Source organism: Capricornis sumatraensis, chromosome 2, assembly GCF_032405125.1.
Source record: "Capricornis sumatraensis isolate serow.1 chromosome 2, serow.2, whole genome shotgun sequence".
Classification (NCBI taxonomy): domain Eukaryota; kingdom Metazoa; phylum Chordata; class Mammalia; order Artiodactyla; family Bovidae; genus Capricornis; species Capricornis sumatraensis.
This window is the reverse complement of record NC_091070.1, coordinates 31107491-31130516: the sequence shown is the minus strand read 5'-3', so window position 1 is coordinate 31130516 and position 23026 is coordinate 31107491. Positions and strand designations below refer to the sequence as shown.

At 40.2% G+C, this 23026-nt stretch overlaps 1 protein-coding gene across 1 annotated transcript in view; it reads right to left on the bottom strand.

Moving 5' to 3' along the window:
• The window catches only part of CCDC175 (coiled-coil domain containing 175), a 79826-nt gene that overhangs the window by 39465 nt on the left and 17335 nt on the right, over positions 1–23026 (bottom strand). The window contains exons 6-8 of the mRNA XM_068963689.1: positions 13698–13820; positions 10059–10168; positions 5303–5384 (exon numbers count right to left, since the gene is read on the bottom strand). Coding sequence (XP_068819790.1) covers positions 5303–5384; positions 10059–10168; positions 13698–13820 — 315 coding nt within the window. The remainder of the gene's footprint in view (positions 1–5302; positions 5385–10058; positions 10169–13697; positions 13821–23026) is intronic.

Here is a 23026-nt window from a genome sequence, read left to right as displayed (position 1 = left end):
TGAGCCAGCAGGAAAGTCCTTTTATTCTGAAGACATTTATTAATATAGAAAAAATCATTTGGCAACTGAGGTTTGGTTCTCTTACTTGACACAGGGGACAAAAGTAAACACTTAGAGCTCATCCAGGTGTTAAGCCTGATAAAACCTTCCACCACTTTAGTCTGGGATCCCAAAGAGCTTCACTCTCTGAAAAAAAGTGAATTAAAAGCTAACAAGCATGGTTAGTCATTCACTTATGCAATGGATTGTAGCCTTCTAAGTTCCTCATCCATGGAATTCTCCAGGCAAGAATACTTAAGTGGGTAACCATTCCCTTTTTCCAGTAGTCATGTATGGATGTGAGAGTTGGACTATAAAGAAAGCTGAATGCTGAAGAATTGATGCTTTTGAATTGTAGTTGTTGGAGAAGACTCTTGTGAGTCCCTTGGACTGCAAGGAGATCCAACCAGTCCATCTTAAAGGAACTCAGTCCTGAATATTCATTGGAAGGACTGATGCTGAAGCTGAAACTCCAATACTTTGGCCACGTGATGTGAAGAACTGACTCACTGGAAAAGACTCGGGGAAAGACTGAAGGCAGGAGGAGAAGGGGACGACAGAGAATGAAGTGGTTGGATGGCATCACTGACTTGGACATAAGTTTGAGCAAGCTGCAGGAGTTGGTGATGGACAGGGAAGCCTGGCATGTTGCAGTCTATGGACTGAGCGAATGAACAGAACTGGACTGAAGCATGGTTAAGTGTGACTTCAGTCACCAGGGAACCTAAAGGTAGATTAAGAAAGTTTGGAACTGGTAACATCCCAGGAATCTGACAAAAGTGAGTGAAATCTGTTTCTGAGAAATATACTGTCATCCTAGACCTCAAATTGTTTCTACAAACACCTTTTTTGAAGAACACTATCCAGTTTCCTACCAGGAACAGAAGGAAACAAGACAGCATGAACAAAAACTAGCAGAAACTATAGATAAAAAGAAATAGTCCTACAAAAATACCAGACATTGGAAACAGACACTGAAATACAGAAGCACTGTACTTATTATGATCAAAGAAATCCTAGACATGCTTGAAAAATATGGCAAGGATTCGGAAACAATGAAGAGTGACAAAAGCAGAGCTGAAAATTTACCAACTCAAAAATACAAAAACCAAATTAAGAATTGAAATGAGACCATTCTCCCAAGAATGCAGCTAAGGGAGACAAAAACTAGAAAACAGAGATGAGCAAGTAAGAAACAGAGAGGATATTTTATTAGTACACATAATTGTGTACACAGAATTGGAATAGTGAAAAAAGCATGGGATAAAAGAAATACATGAACAGATAACAGCTGAAAATTTTGCAGAACTTATAAAATACAGCAATTCACAGATTTTAAGGTATCCAATAAATCCCAAGCAGGATAAACAAAAAGAAAAACTTGGACATATCATAGTGAAATTAAATAATTAAGTCAAAGAGAACAAATAAACCTAAGATAAATGAAAGATATGCTGTACTCGTGGACTAGAAACTTTAGTATTGTAAAAGTGCAAAATCCTCCCCAAATTGATTTACAGATTTCATTCAGTCCCAATCAAAATCCAAACAGGTCTTTTGGGCAGCATTCTTTTTGCTTCTATTTGTATTGAACACATTATTCCACACCCTCACTTTCAGTCTCAGTGTGTCTTTAGATATGAAGCTGCTGCCGCTGCTGCTGCTAAGTTGATTCAGTAGTGTCCAACTCTGTGCGACCCCGTAGACGGCAGCTTACCAAGCTCCTCTGTCCCTGGGATTCTCCAGGGAAGAACACTGGAGTGGGTTGCCATTTCCTTCTCCAGTGCATGAAAGTGAAAAGTGAAAGTGAAGTCACTCAGTCATGTCTGACTCTTCGAGACCCCATGAACTGCAGCCCACCAGGCCCCTCCGTCCATTGGATTTTCCAGGCAAGAGTACTTGAGTGAGTTGCCATTGCCTTCTCTGGATATGAAGCTAGTCTCTTGTAAGCAGCATATATAGACATTAAAAAAAAAATCCATCAGCCACTCCATATCTTTGATTGGAGTATTTTCCCATTTACCTTTAAAGCAGTTACTGATAGATATGTATTTATTGATGCTTCCTCGGTGGCTCAGTGGTAAAGAATCTTCCTGCCAATGCAGGAGATGCGGTTCAATCCCTGGGTCTAGGTTGGGAAGATCCCCTGGAGAAGGAAATGGCAACCCACTCCAGTCTGGGAAATCCCATGGACAGAGAAGTTTGGTGGGCTACAGTCCATGGAGCTGCAAAAGAGTCAGACACAGCTTTGCAGCTAAAACAACAACATGTACTTATCAACATTTTGTTGTTTATTTTCTGGTTGTTTTGGTAGTTTTTGTTCATGCTTCATTTTTTGTTCTCTCCCCTTGTGATGTGATTACTATCTTTAGTGTGATGTTTAGATTCCTTTCTCTCTTTTCTGTGTGCGTCTATTACAAATTTTCTGTCTATGGTTACCATGACATATACACATAGCAGGGCTGCTCTGGTGGCTCAGATGGTTCAAGAATCTGCCTGCAATGCAGGAGTTCAGTCCCTGGGTCAGGAAGAGCCCCTGGAGAAGGGAATGGTCACCTACTGCAGTATTCTTGCCTGGAGAATTCCATGGACAGAGGAGCCTGGCAGGCTATATATAGTCCATGGGTCATAAAGAGTCAGACATGACAAAGCAATGAGCACTTTCACTTCATACACATAACAACGTTTATATACATGTGATTAAGTTAACTCAGCAGTGGCCACAGGACTGAAAAAGGTCAGTTTTCATTCCAATCCCACAGGAAGGAAATGCCAAAGAATGCTCAAACTACCGCACAATTGCACTCATCTCACATGCTAGTATTGGAGAAAGAAATGGCAACCCACTCCAGTGTTCTTGCCTGGAAAATCCCAGGGACAGGGGAGCCTGGTGGGCTGCCGTCTATGGGGTTGCACAGAGTCAGACACAACTGAAATGACTTAGCAGCAGCAGCAGCAGCACACACTAGTAAAGTAATGCTCAAAATTCTCCAAGCCAGGCTTCAGCAATACGTGAGCCGTGAACTTCCAGATGTTCAAGCTGGTTTTAGAAAAGGCAGAGGAACCAGAGATCAAATTGCCAACATCTGCTGGATCATCGAAAAAGCAAGAGAGTTCCAGAAAAACATCTATTTCTGCTTTATTGACTATGCCAAAGCCTTTGACTGTGTGGATCACAATAAAATGTGGAAAATTCTGACAGAGATGGGAATACCAGACCACTTGAACCTGCCTCTTGAGAAACCTGAATGCAGGTTAGTAAGCAACAGTTAGAACAGGACATGGAACAACAGACTGGTTCCAAATGGGAAAAGGAGTATGTCAAGGCTGTATATTGTCACCCTGCTTATTTAACTTATATGCAGGGTACATCATGAGAAACACTGGGCTGGATGAAGCACAAGCTGGAATCAGGATTGCCAGGAGAAGTATCAATAACCTCAGATATGCAGACGACGCCACCCTTATGGCAGAAAGTGAAGAAGAACTAACGAGCCTCTTGATGAAAGTGAAAGTGGAGAGTCAAAAAGTTGGCTTAAAGCTCAACATTCAGAAAACGAAGATCATGGCATCCGGTCTCATCACTTCAAGGGAAATAGATGGGGAAACAGTGGAAACAGTGTCAGACTTTATTTTGGGGGGCTCCAAAATCACTGCAGATGGTGACTGCAGCCATGAAATTAAAAGATGCTTACTCCTTGGAAGGAAAGTTATGACCAACCTAGATAGCATATTTAAAAGCAGAGACATTACTTTGCTGACTAAGGTCCATCTAGTCAAGGCTATGGTTTTTCCAGTGGTCATGTATGGATGTGAGAGTTGGACTATAAAGAAAGCTGAGTGCTGAAGAATTGATGCTTTTGAACTGTGGTGTTGGAGAAGACTCTTGAGCTTTCCTTGGGCTGCAAGGAGATCCAACCAGTCCTTCCTAAAGGAAATCACTCCTGAATATTCATTGGAAGGACTGATGCTAAAGCTGAAACTCCAATACTTTGGCCACCTGATGCAAAGAAATGACTCATTTGAAAAGACCCTGATGCTGGGAGGGATTGGGGGCAGGAGGAGAAGGCGATGACAGAAGATGAGATGGTTGGATGGCATCACCAACTCAATGGACATGAGTTTGGGTAGGCTCCAGGAGTTGGTGATGGGCAGGAAGTCGTGGCATGCTGCAGTTTGTGGGGTGGCAAAGAGTCAGACACGACGGAGCAACTGAACTGAACTGAACTGAACTGAAGTTAATGATCTTAAGTTTGAACACATTCTAACAACTCTGCATTTTTACTACCCCTACACATTTAGTATGTTTGACATCATATTGTCCATCTTTTTGGCTTTTGTATAACTTAACTCTTTATTGTGGATAGATGATTTTACTGCATTTATATTTTGACCTTCCCACTAGCTTTATAAGTGGTTGACCTTTACTCTATGCTTGCCTTTACCAGTGAAATTTTTCCTTTTGTAATTTTCATATTTCTAGCTATGGTCTTTTCTATTTAGAGAGGTCCCTTTAACATATCTTGTAAGGTAGGTTTAGTACTGCTGAACTCTTTCAGCTTTCGCATATCTATAAAACTCCATCTTTCATTAAAATCTGAATGACAGCCTTGCCAGGTAGAGAACTGGGTGTATGTTTTATCCTTTCATCACTTTAAATTTATCATGCCACTTTTTTTCTGGCCTAGAAAGCTTCTGCTAAAACATCAGCTGATAGTTTTCTCAGAGTTCCCTTGTATGCAGCCAGTTGTTTTTCTTTTGCAGCTTTTAAGAGTCTCTCTTTATCTCTATTTTTTTTGCCATTTTCATTACAATGTGTCTTGGTGTAGTCCTCTTTGGGTTCATCTTGTTTGGGAATTTTTGTGCTTCCTGGACTTAGATATCTATTTTCTTTCTCAGGTTAGGGTAATTTTCAGCTATTATTTATTTAATTATGTTCTCTGCCCCTTTTTCTCTCTCCTCTTTCTGGGACCCCCTATAATCTGAATATTAGATCACACTGATGCTGTCCCAGAGGTCTTTTAAACTATCTTCATTTTAAAAAAAACAAAACTTTTTTTTATTCTCAGCTTAGGTGATTTTCACTATTTTTTTCCAGATTTCTGATAAGATCTTTAAATCAGTTACTGTGAATGATTATGATCATAATTATTATTAGTTAATGAAAATAATACTATCTTGAGAAAATTTCACATTTTCACACATACTTAAAATGTTAACTAAAAATTAATTATACTTAAAGCCATCATTTCTATCTTCCTACCTGTTTTATCTTCATCAGTAATTCATTTTTTTCAAAATGTGATGAATCATCCAGTTTTTCCTTGTTATTCTTAAAAAAAAGCCTATGAACAAAGGAAACCAAATAAATTCCTATTAAGACATGTTTTCCAGAAAAACCACATTTACTTATGATATCAGAAACTTCCAGTCCATCTCCCTATGCAACATATTTATTTACCACTCATTAAAATAAACAAAAATTTTACTCTTTTGATATGATGTATTAATATTTATTTATACATTAATTTAAGAAGCAATTTTTGAATACCTACACTCTGAACATGATATAGATACTGGAGAGACAGCACAGGCAAAGTCTCTACCATCATGGAAATTATACTCTAGTGAAGTAGGCAGAATAGAAGCAAGTTATCAAAAAAAAAATATTTCAGATAATGTTAAATGATCCAAAGACCGCAAAGTAGGGTAAAGTATAGCGAAGTCCTGAGAATGATGATGGTAGTGTAGACAGGTGACTAGGGAACATCTCTTGGAATAATCTGTGAAAGACCTGAAGGATGAGAAGGAGTCCAGATATGTGAAGACCTTAAGGAAGAGCTTTTCATATAGAAAGAACAGCAGGTGATAATAACCTGGACAGGAACATGTTTGGTGTATTAGATGAAGACAGGAGTTTGAAAAGGCTGAAGAGACAGACACAGCCCAGATCACATAGGGTCTTGAGAACAAGGTAGAAGTTCCGATTTTATTTTGAAGGAAATCAGGGGAGGACTTTTTAAGGAAAGGAATGACAGGAACTGATTCACATCTTATAAAGATGACTGGCTACTTGGTAGAGAAAGACAATAGTACAGGAAGACAGACTATGTAGCAGTCTATGGCAAGGGTCTAGAAGAGATAATGGTGGCTCAGACTGAGGCTGTAGTGGTGGAGCTGGTGAGAAGTAGTTGGACTCAGGACATATTTTGAAGATTAAGGCAATAGGACATGCTTTTGGATTTGGCTTGAGTTAGAGTTGGATTCGGAGGAGGCAATGGCACCCCACTCGAATACTCTTGCCTGGAAAATCCCAGGGACGGAGGAGCCTGGTAGGCTGCAGTCCATGGGGTTGCGAAGAATCGGACACGACTGAGCGACTTCACTTTGACTTTTCACTTTCATGCATTGGAGAAGGAAATGGCAACCCACTCCAGTGTTCTTGCCTGAAGAATCCCAGGGACGGGAGAGCCTGGTGGGCTGCCATCTATGGGGTCACACAGAGTCGAACATGACTGAAGTGACTTAGCAGCAGCAGCAGCAGCAGAGTTGGATTAGGGTTAGGTGAGGTTAGTTACCTAGTTAGGTTAGGGTTAGGTGGTGAGGAAAACTGGAATGGTGGATGACTTCTAGTTTTTTGGCTGGAGTAATTAGGTAAAGAGTGATATGGAAGACTAAAGGAGGAGCTATTTCAAGGAGATGGGAAATTAAGAATTCTGTTTGGGACCTGTATATTTGAGATATCCTTTAAGTGTGGTGGCTCAGATGGTAAAGAATCTGCCCTCAATGTGGGAGAACTAGGTTTGATCCCTGAGTCAGGAAGATCCCTGGAGTAGAAATGGCAACCCACTCCAGTATGCTTGCCTGGAGAATTCCATGGACAGAGGATCCTGATGGGCTATAGTCCATGGGATTGCAAAAAGCCAGACACAACTGAGAAATTATCACTTCAGTTCTCCAAGTGCTAAGGTCAAATAAGCTGCAGACTGTATGCATGTAGAGGTCAGGGCTGAATATATAAATATGGAAGTCATTGGGGGTACAGAAAGAATGAGACTGAATGAAGACATGTATGGGGAGTATGAGTACAGAATAGAGGATAGTGAATGGCTGAGAAGTCCAAAATTTAGAGACAGAAAGAAGAAATGGATCAAGTATAGGGTCCTGAGAAGGAGCAGTGTGGTAAGTGAAATAAGAGAAGGTAATGTTTGGGAAGCCAAATGAAGAAACCATTTCAAGAAGATGAAAGTAAGCATCTGTGTCAAATTTTATTAAGAATTCAAAAACTTTAGACCAGATCACTGAAATTTGGCAGGATGAAAGTCATTGGTAACCTTGACAATTTTGAAACCACTTCAGCACTTTAAAGAAAAAAAGCATCTATAATTGTTACAGCCTCCTGCACTATAATGGCAAGTGTGTACTTTGGGTCACAAATTGGATGTCATTTACGTACAATATTTAGTTTCTAATCTCTCAGTTCCCATATGCCGATAACCAGCTCAATGACAAAGAAAGGTCATAGCAATTTAGAAAGATAGGTACCGATTTGCCTTTTATTATGCAAATACATCATTATGGATATTAATAATAACAAAGAAGAAAGATTAAACTAGCAGTGCCTCCCATGGACTTGTAGTAAATTTTAGGTACTCTTAACTGTCCACATAATTTAATTAATTTAAATTTAATTAAATTTCCACATATTTAATTTAAACTTGGAATTGAGTAATTTTTGTTTTCTTTCAATACTTTGACCTCAAAATAGATGATGAGCTTGCAAGTTAAAGAATTCATGGTGGGCGGGACATGGGGAATTAAGACTTATAGATCATTAAGAAGATAACCTATGCAAATTATTTAGTTTCTTGTTTAATTTAAAGAATCTTATAGATATTATAAAAATAACATTTTGATTCTCTAAATTCACCAAACAAGAACTGAGCTGTTTCCCTCCACCACCAAAGTTAGAAAAAAGGAACTAAGTGAGAACATAAAAATACAGAGAATTTTCTTTTAATTTGCCAAGTAATAAAGAGGAAAAAGTAAAGTTTTATTAATAAAAAGGGGGGAGGTAAATATCCGCGATCACCAAATTAGTCAAAAGCACTTTTTCTCAGTGAGATTCTACATGAAAACTCTTAAAAAACTGGAATTAAAAAAAAAAAGGTGAGCCATTCAAAATGAAAGATCAATGAATCCCCATTTCCTTCTTTTTTAAAAAAATTTTATTTATTTTATTTATTTATTTTTGACCAAGCTGGGTCTTTGCTGCATGGGCTTTTATCCAGTTACAGTGAGCAGGGGTCCCTCTGGCTGTGATACGCAGGCTTCTCACCGTGGTGGCTTCTGCTTCAGAACATGGGCTCCCGGACACACATACTTCAGTAACTGCAGCATCTGAGCTCAGTAGTTACAGATCCCCAGCTCTAGAGCACAGGCTCAACAGCTGTGGTGCATGGGCTTAGCTACTCCACGGCCTGTGGGATCTTCCCAGACCAGAGATCGAACCTGTGTCTCTTGCACTGGCAGGTGGATTCTTTACCATTGAGCCAACCAGAGAAGCTCCCCATTTCCTTCTGGAACACGCTTTTAAAACTAGTTAGCTAACATGGAGAAGGAAATGGCAACCCACTCCAGTATTCTTGCCCAGAGAATCCTGTGGACAGAGGAGCCTGGTGGGCTGCTGTCCATAGGGTCACATGGAGTCAGACACGACTGAAGCGACTTAGCATGCATGCATGCATTGGAGGAGGAAATGGCAACCCACTTCAGTATTCTTGCCTGGAGAATCCCAGGGATGGAAGAGCCTGGTGGGCTGCCATCTATGGGGTTGCACAGAGTCGGACATGACTGAAGCGACTTATCAGTATCAGCTAACATGAAGACTGCTTATACATTTAAAATTTTTCATCAGTGTAACAGCAAGGCTTTTAATGATAACCACTAGAAACAATTTCAAGAGTTAATCTGTAAATTCCATAATGATTCTCTGCCTGGTATTTAAGAAATAGATATCAACTCAAACTAACTTTGTCAAAGAAAAAGATTTTTTTATTCTGATTTTTAATTGTTGTGTTACTTGAGCTTTTTGTTTTTAAATCTAGTACTGAGTATAGAGATTATTGCATATTTTATGGACAGTTGATGGTAGAGTAGCACTGTGGTGCAATTGTTATTTTAGAGATGTAACTTTAAGTGCAATACATTCAAATCTATGTAGAAAAGAGTCATATTATAATAGGATTCTATATGTGAAATTACATGTCTTTTTTGGAAACTGTTCGGACCACAATTTGTCTTTTAAACTGTTGGCAAACCCTAGGGGTAAGCCCAGAAGCCATATTTATATTGAAAGACCCCACCTTCCTGTCCAGAGCTGAGCTAAACAGTATTTGTTGGGAAATCTGGGAATTCTCCTGGGAGAATCTGTTAGGCAGTCTCTAAAGTAGATGAACCTGTGCCAGGTCAACTCAGAGTGTTTAGAATAGCCATGCTTAGCCGCGGGCTCACCGAGAAGACAACACAGCATGTAGATAAAGAGAATCATAAAAGGAAGCAAAGACTGTGACCTTTGAAATGGAAGGAATATTTTCTTATGTTTCTGGTTTCCGTTCCTTGGGTAAAAGTTTTTGCCTTGAGGCTTCCCTGTATTTTCTCAAGTTCTGCAAGTCCTCTTTGACTATGAACAACAATTGTAACAGCATGGTTAGGTGAGTTTGTAGCATTACAGCAATGCCTTCCTCCCGGGGCATATTTGTTTAAAGGGAGTAAGGAACTGAAATACCCCCAAATCCATCCCTCTTCCTAAATTAAACACATCATCCTCAACTGTTTCTCCTAATCATTTGAAAAACTGGTTAATTTCAAAATGAAGATGTGGTTCTATAAAGCTGAAAATCACAGAAGCTTTAATAAACTAAGAGAATATAATTTTCATCTAATATTAGAAAAAATTTTCTAATGAAAGTAACATCACATCTAGAAATGCTTCAGTGAAAAGCAAGTATTATCCTTACATTTTATCCTCCAGGATCTTACAAGATTTCTTCATGTCTTCAATCTTTTGTTCCCACTCTCTTATTGATTCCTGTAGTCGTGCTATTTCTAAATTGTGATCACTAAGAACCTGTTGAAAATTCAATAAATCATCAAATGACTCATGACAGCAGTTCAATTCAAAAAATATTCATGTATCATCCATTCATCTTTTATACTGGGACAGCCTTTAGTTAAAATAAAAATCAATCATTATATTACTTGTTTCTTTAAAAAACAAACTGAGACAGAAGTAATCCTGAAATCATCAGAAAAAAAAAAACAAAATTTGGGAGGAAGAGAAATGAATTACAGCAATAGGAATGTAAAAACTATATAAAAAACTTTAAGGACATGAATTCATCTTGAATACCATTTTAAAAATTAAATATACATTTTAATAATTATTTTCAAAATGTTATTCCAGAATACTGGAATGAGGATTATTTTAAAAGTCAAAACAAATCAGGTCTTTTGCCTTATTTGATAGCTATGTTCATGCTGAAGATTTTTTTCTTAATACTTAATCAGCATTTTGGAAATGGAAAAATTGGGTATGATGAAAAAATGTTATCATAATTAAATGAAAGAACTATGAATGAACAAAATTCATAGTGAAACAGATATTTTTATAACACAGTTTTAGTAAAGGAAAAGGGAAGGCAAATTTATTGGAGCTTAGATCTGCATTTCCACTTGTGAGGGAAAGTGGAGCTGAGAGGAAAGCTAATCAAACAGATTCCTTTGCTCTCTGCATAGAGTTACCCTGGGCAGATTATTTAACTTCCCCCAATCCTGCACACCAATGTGGGGTCAGAGAACATATGTCAGGGGTATAGAGGCACTCTCAGTCATGTCAGGTGAGACAGGTGAGTGAAAGCTCCCCAAACATTTTTTCTCTAAAGCACTCATATGACTGAACTTGTGGACCATAGTTCCAGGGTTAACAGGAATTTGAAATCCTAGAACCCTCATCAAAAGTCAGTAGACTGTCCAAGGGACTCTGACTGATCATCAAGATTAGTGACTATATATGCTCAAGGCCCGTCCAGCCTGATATTCGTTGCCTCTAGCCCTCTAACCTCCCCGCCCTAGACTGTAGGGCACCTTGAGAATCAATCATACACTGTTCTTTTCTGCCAGAATCACATTAGCTTGATCTGGTTGCAAAGTTTTCTAAACCAAAAGCGCCACATGAAGGGGAACCTGAAACTCCGAGTAGTCTCAAGTTCATGGCCAAAATGTTGTTTTCTAATCTCAGGAAATAACAACATCAACCACAACAAACTTTACCAAATACAAAGCACTCAGCTAAAAGCCTTACAGGCATGACCTCATTCCTTCTCCACAAAAGTCCTTTGAAGTAGGCAGTCCTACGACCTCCATACTATAGACAAGGAAACTCTGGGTTAGTAAAGCTGAGATTCAGATGCAGGTTTCTCTGATATGTAGGTGAAGCTCATGCTCAGTCATGTCTGACTCTTTCAAGACCCCATGAATTGTAGCCTTCCAGGCTCCTCTGTCCGTGGAATTTTCCAGGCATGAATACTGGAGGGGGTTGCCGTTTTCTACTCCAGGGCATGTAACTGACCCAGGGATCGAATCTGCCTATCCTGAATTAGCAAGCTGGTTCTTTACCACTGAGCCACCTGGGAAGCCTCTGTGATACTGCCACTGTGCTTTACACACTATTCTCCACCGGGAAGGTGGGATGGAGTGTTGGTTGGGGGAGGTAGAGAGACACTGGGTTTTCCTCATAGCTCAGTCGGTAAAGAATCTGCCTGCAGAGGAGGAGACCCGGGTTCAATCCCTGGGTCGGGAAGATCCCCTGGAGAAGGAAATGGCAACCCACTCAAGGATTCTTGCTTGGAGGATCCAATGGACAGAGGAGTCTGGTGGGCTATAGTCCATGAGGTCGCAAGAGTTGGATATGACTTAGTAACCAAAGAGAGAGAGACACTTGAGGTGAGTATCCCTGATACCTCAAGCCTTGTCTTATCTGGCCTTAGAGATCTCTGGAGTACAGGTTAAGGAACATATACTTCATTTTTCCAAGCTAACTGGTAAGTGTGACATAATTTATGAGGCCCTAAATTTATGCTTAGGCATGCAGATAAAATCTGTTTTATCCAACCCATCTTCTTCTTTGAACCTAGCTAGATTTATGCTTCCGTACTGCAGTGATATTTGAAAAAAACAGATAATGATCTTGTATGCAGAGAAATTTTTTTGTTTTACTAGTGTTTTGTAATTGGATGTCATAATAGATGAATTGTAACTATAATGGTCAAGGAAAAAAGTGTGGGTACTCAGTTGTGTCCGACTCTTCGTGACCCCATGGACTGAAGCCCACCAGGCTCCTCTGTCCAAGGTATTCTCCAAGCAAGAATATTGGGAATGGGTCGCCATTTCCTCCTTCAGGGGATCTTCTCAACCCAGGGATCAAACGCATGTCTCCTGCATTGGCAGGTGGATTCTTCACCATTGAGCCACCAGGAAAGCCCATAATGGTCAGAACTACCCTATAAATGGAATTAACTGAACATTCTATTAAGAAATGTTACATATATATTAGTATTACTATTGCCCCATATAGTTTTACATGTAATTCTCAATACAGATGGAGGACTTCCCTGGTGGCACAGCAGTAAGGATCCACCTGCCAATGCAGGAGATGTGGGTTCGATCCCTGGATGGGAAAGATCCCCTAGAGCAGTAAATGGCAATCCACTCCAGTATTCTTGCCTGGAAAGTCCCATGGACAGAGGAACCAGGTGGGTCACAGTCCATGAGGTCACAAAGAATCAGACATGACTTAGTGACTAAATAACAATTCAAAACAGATAGAAGAAATCACTAAAGACTCATTAATTCAACTAATTATGATAGATTACAGGTGTTTCTATTTTAATTAACATAGAAATAGTATTAGCATTGACCTCTTCAACTATAGTCACCTCCATAAGCTCAGTTTTCTCATCTTTAAAATGAGGATAACCCTCATTTTAAAGTACTGACTATCACAGTACTGGCTTTTTCAATCAATGTTATCAATTTTTAAAAGTAAAAGTGCATATTAATGTTCTTATACCCAGTATAAATGGAGAGCCCAAATTCTGTTTGATTATCACATATTCAGAAATAAGGAACCTGTCCATGGTTATTCACTTTGTTATACAGAATAAAGCAATCTCACAGAAACATTACATAAGGTTCTGTATGCATTTGGTCAGTTCTATATGTGTTTTTTAAAACCAGTTTTATAGTACTTTGGCCCATTAAAGGGACTTCATGTGTAGCTCAGGCAGTAAAGCATCTGCCTGCACTGAGGGAGGCCTGGGTTCAATTTCTTGGTTGGGCAGTCCATTAAATGCAATTTATACCTAAGGCATTCCAAACTTACTTCTTTTCGTCATATTCCTGAAGAAAACATAACTGCACTATGACACTTTAAATAATATGTCAGAAAACGTTAACATGCTCAAAACATTCTCCCCAGAATGGCATGAAGATGAATTAAAATCAACTCCTTTTTTAAAAAACCTCCTGCTATGTTTAAGGCAGTGTATATTGAGAAGCCTGGGGTCAGACATGAAAAACTAGTTTTTATTTTTTCTTACCACTGTGCTCGTAGTAACAGTTTCTCTCATTTTTGTCATTGTAAGCCTTAATTTATCCAATTCTTTCTTCTTTGCATAAGTTTCTTCTCTCTTAAGTTCACAGAGTTTTTTACATTCTTCAATCTGTATTAATAAACATAATAAACCAAACCTAAAGCTTAAGATGACAACAAAGCTTAGGAAATCCTTTAAAAAATTTTTGCCAACCTAATTCATATTTACGTATACCACATTTAACCCAAGTATTTTATCAAATTAAAACAAGCAGGTTTGGGCTTATTTTGAGGCATCAAAGGAAAAATAATAAGTCACAAAGACTGAACTGTAATTACGAAATGTTGAACTAGTAAATTTAGAGTCACAATAAAACAATGATCATTAAAAGCAAATTATAAAAGTAGCTTTTGTTCTAAAATTTACTAGTAAAACAAAAAAAATTACTGGTAAAATACAATAATATATAAAATAAAAAAAAAGATTTATAGCATATTAGGAGCCTCTTGAGAAATCTGTATGCAGGTCAGGAAGCAACAGTTAGAACTGAACATGGAACAACAGACTGGTTCCAAATAGGAAAAGGAGTACTTCAAGGCTATATATTGTCACCCTGCTTATTTAACTTCTATGCAGAGTACATCATGAGAAATGCTGGACTGGAAGAAACACAAGCTGGAATCAAGATTGCCAGGAGAAATCTCAATCACCTCAGATATTCAGATGACACCACCCTTATGGCAGAAAGTGAAGAGGAACTAAAAAGCCTCTTGATGAAAGTGAAAGAGGAGAGTGCAAAAGTTGGCTTAAAGCTCAACACTCAGAAAACGAAGATCATGGCATTTTGTCCCATCACTTCATGGGAAATAGATGGGGAAACAGTGGAAACAGTGTCAGACTTTATTTTTTGGGGCTCCAAAATCACTGCAGATGGTGACTGCAGCCATGAAATTAAAAGACGCTTACTCCTTGGAAGAAAAGTTATGATCAACCTAGATAGCATATTCAAAAGCAGAGACATTACTTTGCCAACTAAGGTCCCTCTAGTCAAGGCTATGGTTTTTCCAGCAGTCATGTATGGATGTGAGAGTTGGACTGTGAAGAAGGCTAAGCACAGAAGAATTGATGCTTTTGAACTGTGGTGTTGGAGAAGACTCTAGAGAGTCCCCTGAATTGCAAGGAGATCCAACAAGTCCATTCTGAAAAGATCAGCCCTGGGATTTCTTTGGAAGGAATGATGCTAAAGCTGAAACTCCAGTACTTTGGCCAAGAGTTGACTCACTGGAAAAGACTCTGATGGTGGGAGGGATTGGGGGCAGGAGGAGAAGGGGACAACCGAGGATGAGATGGCTGGGTGGCATCACGGACTCGATGGACGTGAGTCTGAGTGAACTCTGGGAGTTGGTGATGGACAGGGAGGCCTGGCGTGCTGTGATTCATGGGGTCGCAAAGAGTTGGACACGACTGAACGACTGAACTGAACTGAACTGAGGAGAGTCAAAGGAAGGAATTAAGAATTGTTCAGAAATTTAAATTCACATTATTTAATGAGGAATAAAACAGACCAAAACCAAAATTATTGAAGGTAGGGCAGCTCATAGCCTTGAACAACTTACCATTGTGTCACCCATACCAGCTCCGAGAACTAATGGATCCTTACTTTGATTTATCTCTGTTTCAAAAGCACCCGGTATTTGGCAGAAATGCTTTGTGGCTATGCCTTAAGAGATATTAGGTGGTCAAATGCCCTGAACTGGCTGTGTGACTTGACCACAGGAATGCCCTTCCTGTGCACATAAGACCTGAGGTGTTGGAAAGTTCACTTTGCTTCTTTACCATGTTAAGATCTCTGCTCAAACAGGGTATTTGTACTCTACTAGGCAAACCACTCCAGTGTTCTTGCTTGGTGAATCCCAGGGACGGGGGAGCCTGGTGGGCTACCGTCTATGGGGTCGCAGAGTCGGACATGACTGAAGCGATTTAGCAGCAGCAGCAGCAGCAGCAGCAGCAGCAGCAGCAGCAGCAGCAGCAGCAGGCGCAACTCACGCCCTGTTCAAGGAAGCATGAAAGACCGCGCATGCTCCAGCTGCCCTGGTTCTATAAATCTCCGCCCCTTTCCTAGAGCCCTGATGACTGCTGCCTCCTACTCCAGAGAATTCGTTTACTCTCCTTCCTTCAGGAAGATGGTGTATTTAGAGCAGAAGCTCTCTCTTCTCTGTTCCTTAATCAATGAATTGAGTTCCTGATTTGCTATACCGAACCCTGTTTCGTTTGACTGGCATTTGCGACACTGGGCAAAGGACCCATAGAAGGGGGTCACCAACCTGTTGGGAACTGATAAATTTTCACATATTGAGATATAAGGAAGTCACTCTGGCTTATACATCAGCTAACCTGAATTTTATGCTAACTAAAATAGCCTTTTCGTGGTCTATCATACCTGCATTCTACATCAGCTGTAACTATTTAAGAAAAGGAAACATTAATAAGTAAAGAAAATTCGTGTTAAAAATAAAGATTAAATGTCCCTCTTCCTGGGATGCTAAGTATGTTGTTACTCCTTTGATGATAAGACTCCCTTCCCAGGTGCTGGTCTGTACTTTTTTTTTCTTTTTCATTTTCAGAACGTTGAAGAAATGTAACTCTGACTTGTTCAGTAGTCTTTGTTCTGACAAGATATAAAACTGTGCTGAAAACCCTGCTTTTCCAGAACAGCTCCTTGGAGTAATCTGGGAAGATGGCTTCTGAACTAGTTCTTAGTTTGACTCAAATAAAACTCTTTTCTGTTCTTATTATAGATTGTTTATTGACTATTTTCATTAACAGGATAAATAACAATTTTACTAAGATCAAACATATTGTGATTACCTGTCAGATCCTACTTAAATGAGTCACCTTCTTATCACAATCAAACACATCATGGATTTGTTGGCAAGGTGAATTATCAAGAGCAAGGCAAGTGAGCAGTAAGGCCTGAGAAAGCATATTTAACTTTATATTAAAGAATTAATGAAAATATATAGTGGTGTGGTTTTCCATCAGTCATCAGCCAATTCACTCAAAGTGGCTACTCTGAATGAATGTAATCATTATCAATTATCTCTGCACTAGGGCACAGGTGCATTTAAATGAAATTGGTGATAATAAATTTTATTGAAAATTGATATTCTGTCCTCATTCTTTGGCTTAAAACTTCTCCCAAAGTCTTGTAATTATAGAAATAATATTAACAAAAACAATTCTGTTTTGTGTTAGAGGAGACTGTGTGTTTGAAGACTCTGACAGCTATAAACAGGTTTTCCTTTCTCATTTGAAATAAAGGGAATTAACAAGCTTAACACCATGGCATATGGTGTGCATTTAGTGAGCATCAATGGTTGACTCCTTAATATCCACCCTAGCTGGTCTAGCCCACTAGTACATGCATTCCCTTAGGATCCATTAGTATTCTGAGGTGGGCACTATCTTAACCTGGCAAGAAGACTTATGCCCCTGGTTGGGAAAGGTTTTCTTCTTCTATGTGAATATGGAAGCATACAGTCCAGTTGTCCCTGGCAGGCATCTTGTGATGATGAGGGAAACCAGCCTTAAAATGAAAGATGGAAGAGGGATGAGCCACTGAATTAGCTGGTCCTGGAGTCTGCCCTACCTTGGGAATTCCTACTGTGTAAGATGATAAATGCCCTTACTATTTAAGCAAGTTTGAGTCAAGGCTTTTGCTATTTGCATCTGAGTACTCTAAGGCTTTTCCTTTTCTCCCAGGGCACTAGACCAAGGGTAGGCAAACTACTACCTGTGGGCCAAATCCAGCCACTAGCTGTTTTTGTAAAGCCACACTTATTCACTGAATTAGTGCTTTTGACTGAGAAACACTATCCACAAAAGGAAGGAGAACCTATCATATTCTCAAATTCTCAATCTGAAGTCCCTCTGGGCTTCCTTTTAAAAATTTTATGTAAAATATATATTATATTTTATATAATATTTATTATATATATTATAATATATATTATATTCTTTATATTAAAGAATAGGAAGGGATGGGAAAGGGTGGAAACTTCTCTCAGGGCTTAAAATGAAGTTAGAAACTCAATCTCTCAATACAGTAATATTATACACGCAAGGTATGCCAGGCACCCATCACGGTGCTAGAATCCAGCAACAAAAAGACAGACAAAATCCCTGCCTGGTGGAGTCTTCCTTCTGGTGGGCAAATGTCGGTAATACTCAGGCCACCATTGACCATTGTTTCAGCCCCAGCAGAAGTAAAAAAAAAAAAGCGACTAGGCTCTCCCCACTCCCCACCTACACTGCCCTGCGCATCATCCCTCAAGCTGTGCCCATGCACACACATCCCGCTTTTTACCCCTGTAACTTCAGTGAGCCCCTCCAGTGTGGGAGTTCTGGACTACTCAGAGAGAAAGTCAAGCAGAGGGCTGGAAACAGTGGGTGAAATTAAGTCCTCTCAGCATTGTTGCGGGTAGAGAAAGAAAAGAGGAAAAACCCATTTTGGTTCTTATTATTCTGATACCATTTCACTGAAATAACAATAAATCCAAGCAAGGTCTAGCCCAGTGACAGGAGCCACGGATTTCAGTTGACTCCAGAACTGCAGGGCAGAGTAACAATGGTTTCATCCCCTGAAAAGGTCCATGGGACTCGACTTTTACAAATTCTGGTTGGTGGTTGCAGACTGCCCAAAGGACCCCTTGTCAATGACTTCACAAAGCACCTGTTCTGAGGATGACTAAGGCTGAGCTATTTACACTTTTTTAAAAAATCCATGGTTTTAGTGTAAAACTGTTTATGAAGACATAGGTGCTTTAAAGGATAAAAACTCTCAGACCTAACTGGAACTTGTGAATAGTCTTATCATGAAAAAAGGTGGTGCTAGTGGTAAAGAACTTGCCTGCTAATGCAGGAGGTGTAAAGTTGTGAGTTAGGAAGATCCCCTGGAGGAGGGCATGGCAACCCACTCCAGTACTCATAACTAGAGTATCCCATGGACAGAGGAGCCTGGCAGGCTATGGTCCATAGGGTCACAAAGAGTCAGACACAACTGAAGCAACTTTGCACGCATCATGGAAACAATCACAAGAACCAAATTGAGACAAGAACGAAGAGGGCAGGGGACAAAGCCATGGAGAAAAACAGGATACTACGAAAACTGGTTAAACCGTAGATAGGCCCAGGATGGCAGAAAATTTGACTTTCAGTTGACCTCGAGCCTCTTTATATGCTCATTGTAATATATTAGCATATGCTAAATGACACACCCACAAGTGCCATGAGAATTTGAAAGCTGACCATAAAAAGCCAGAAAGTGGGCAGTGACCAAATTTCTGAAAATCCCCACCCCTTACCCCAAACAGCTGTGCAGCTCTGGAGTGACTTTGAGGAGATATCCCACATCCAAGGGCATAGGAGAAGCCCCAGCAAGACAGTAGGAGGGGCGAAATCACATTTAGAATCAAACCACATACCCACCAGAGACGCTCAGAGGGCTCAAACAAACCTTGTGTGCACCAGGATCCAGAGACCCCATGGAGACTGAGACAGAACTGTGTTTGAGTGTCTCCTATGGAGGTATGGGTCAGCAGTGGAATGCTGCAGAGGCAGGGGCTCTGGGTGCAGCAGACTTGAGTATGGCATAAGCCTTCTTGAAAGAGGTCGCTTATTAACCCCACCATAGAGCTGCCAGAACTTCCATAAGACTGAGGAAATAGACTCTTGGAGGGCACAAACAGAACCTTGTGTGCACCACTACCCAGGAGAAAGGAGCAGAGACCCCACAAGAGACTGACTGAGACTTGCCCAGGAGTGTCCAGCAGTCTCCCGCGGAGGCGTGGGTTGGCGGTTGCCTGCTGCAGGGTTGGGGGCACTGAGTGTACCAGTGTGTGCATGGGACCTTTTGAAGGCCATTATCTTCACTAATGGCACAATAGTTTGGACCCAGGTAAATAACAGGGAGGGAACACAGCTCCACCCATCAACAGAAAATTGGATTAAAGATTTACTGAGCATGGCCCCGCCCATGAGAACAAGAATTAGTTTCCCCCTCAGTCAGTCTCTCCCATCAGGAAGCTTCCATAAGCCTCTTATCCTTCTCCCTCAGAGGGCAGACAGACTGAAAACCACAATCACAGAAATCTAACCAATCTGATCACATGGACCACAGACTTGTCTAACTCAATGAAACTAGGAGCCATGCCGTGTAGGGCCACCCAAGACAGACGGGTCATGGTGAAGAGTTCTGACAAAACGTGGTTCACTGGAGAAGGGAATGGCAAACCACTTCAGTATTCTTGCCTTGAGAACCCCATGAACAGTATGAAAAGGCAAAAAGATAGGACACTGAAAGATGAACTACCCAGGTTGGTAGGTGCCCAATGTGCTACTGGAGAACAGTGGAGAAATAAGCCCAGAAATAATGAAGAGACAGAGCCAAAGCAACAACACCACCCAGCTGTGGATGGGACTGGTGATAGAAGTAAAGTCCGATGCTGTAAAGAGCAATATTGCATAGGAACCTGTAATGTTAGCTCCATGAATCAAGGCAAATTGGAAGTGGTTGAACAGGAGATGGCAAGAGTGAACATTGACATTTTAGGAATCAGCAAACTAAAATGCACTGGAATGGGTGAATTTCACTAAGATGACCATTATATCTACTATTGTAGGCAAGAATCCCTTAGAAGAAATGGAGTAGCCATCATATTCAACTAGAGTCTGAAATGCAGTACTTGGATGCAATCTCAAAAACGACAGAATGATTTCTGTTCATTTCCAAGGCAAACCAATCAATATCACAGTAATCCAAGTCTATGCCCTGACCAGTAATGCTGAAGAAGCTGAAGCTGAATGGTTCTATGAAGACCTACATGACCTTCTAGAACTAACACCCCAAAAAGATGTCCTTTTCATTATAGGGGACTGGAATGCAAAAGTAGGAAGTCAAGAAATACCTGGAGTAACAAGGCAAACTTGGCCTTGGAGTACAGAATGAATCAGGTCAAAGGCTAAAAGAGTTTTGTCAAGAGAATGCACTGGTCATAGCAAACACCTTCTTTCAACAATGCAAGAGAAAACTCTACACATGGACATCACCAGATGGTCAATACTGAAATCAGGTTGATTATATTATTTGCAGCCAAAGATGGAGACACTCTATACAGTCAGCAAAAACAAGATGGGGAGCTGACCATGGCTCAGATCATGAACTCCTTATTGCCAAGTTCAGACTTAAATTGAAGAAAGTAGGGAAAACCACTAGACCATTTTCAGGTATGACCTAAATCAAATCACTTACAATTATACAGTGGAGGTAACAAATAGATTCAAGGGATTAGATCTGATAAACAGAGTACCAGAACAGTGGATGGAGGTTGATGACATTGTACAGGAGGCAATGATCAAGACCATCCCCAAGAAAAAGAAATGCAAAAGGCAAAATGGCTGTCTGAGGAGGCTGAGAAATGAAGAGAAGTGAAAGGCAAAGGAGAAAAGGACGGATACACCCATTTGAATGCAGAGTTCCAAAGAACAGAAAGGAGAGGTAAGAAAGACTTCCTCAAGGATCAATGCAAAGAATAGAGGAAAACAATAGACTGGGAAAGACTAGAGATCTTTTCAAGAAAATTAGAGATACCATGGGAACATTTCATGCAAAGATGGGCTCAATAAAGGACAGAAAGGGTATGGACCTAACAGAAGCAGAAGATATTAAAAAGAGGTGGCAAGAATACACAGAAGAACTATACAAAAAAGATCTTCATGACCCAGATAATCACGATGGTATGATCACTCACCTAGAGCCAGACACTCTGGAATGCAAAGTCAAGTGGGTCTCAGGAAGCATCACTATGAACAAAACTAGTGGAGGTGATGGAATTTCAGTTGAATTACTTCAAATTCTAAAAGATGATGCTGTGAAAGTGCTGCACTCAATATGCCAGCAAATTTGGAAAACTCAGCAATGGCCACAGGAATGGAAAAGGTTAGTTTTCATTCCAATCCCAAAGAAAGGCAACACCGAAGAATTCTCAAAGTAGCATACAATTGCACTCATCTCACACGCTAGTAAAGTAATGCTGAAAATTCTCCAAGGCAGGTTTCAACAGTATGTAAACTCTGAATTTCCAGATGTTCAAGGTGGATTTAGAAAAGGCAGAGGAAACAGAGATCAAATTGACAACATCTGCTGGATCATCAAAAAAGCAAAAGAGTTCCAGAAAAACATCTATTTCTGCTTTATTGACTATGCCAAAGCCTTTGACCGTGTGAATCACAACAAACTGTGGAAAATTCTTGAAGAGATGAAAATACCAGACCACCTGACCTGTCTCTTGAGAAATCGATTTGCAGGTCAGGAAGCAAGAGTCAGAACTAGACAAGGAACAAGAGACTGGTTCCAAATAGGAAAAGGGTATGTCAAGGCTGTATATTGTCACCCTGCTTATTTAACTTCTATGCAGAGTACATCATGAGAAACACTGGGCTGGATGAAGCACAAGCTGGAATCAAGATTGCCGGGAGAAAGATCAATAACCTCAGATATGCAGATGCCACCACCCTCATGGAAGAAAGTGAAGAACTAAAGAGCCTCTTGATGAAAGTGAAAGAGAAGAGTGAAAAAGTTGGCTTAAAGCTCAACATTCAGAAAACTAAGATCATGGCATCCAGTCCCATCACTTCATGGCAAATAGATGGTGAAACAGTGGAAACAGTGGCAACAGTGAGAGACTTTATTTTTTTGGGCTCCAAAATCACTTCAGATGGTGACTGCAGGCATGATATTAAAAGATGCTTACTCCTTGGAAGGAAAGTTATGACCAACCTAGATAGCATATTAAAAAGCAGAGGCATTACTTTGCCAACAAAGGTCCATCTAGTCAAAGCTATGGTTTTTCCAGTAGTCATGTATGGATATGAGAGTTGGAGTATAAAGAAAGCTGAGCAATGAAGAATTGATGCTTTTGGACTGTGGTATTGGAGAAGACTCTTGAGAGTCCCTTGGACTGTAAAGAGATCCAACCAGTCCATCCTAAAAGAACTCTGTCCTGAATATTCATTGGAAGGACTGATGCTGAAGCTGAAACTCCAATACTTATTGGCCACCTGATATGAAGAGCTGACTCATTTGAAAAGACCCTGATGCTGGGAAAGATTGAAGGTGGGAGGAGAAGTGGACAACAGAGGATGAGATGGTTGCATGGCATCACCGACTCGATGGACATGAGTTTGAGTAAACCTTGAGAATTGGTGATGGACAGGGAGGCCTGGCATGCTGCAGTCAATGGGGTCACAAAGAGTCAGACGTGACTGAGCTACTGAAC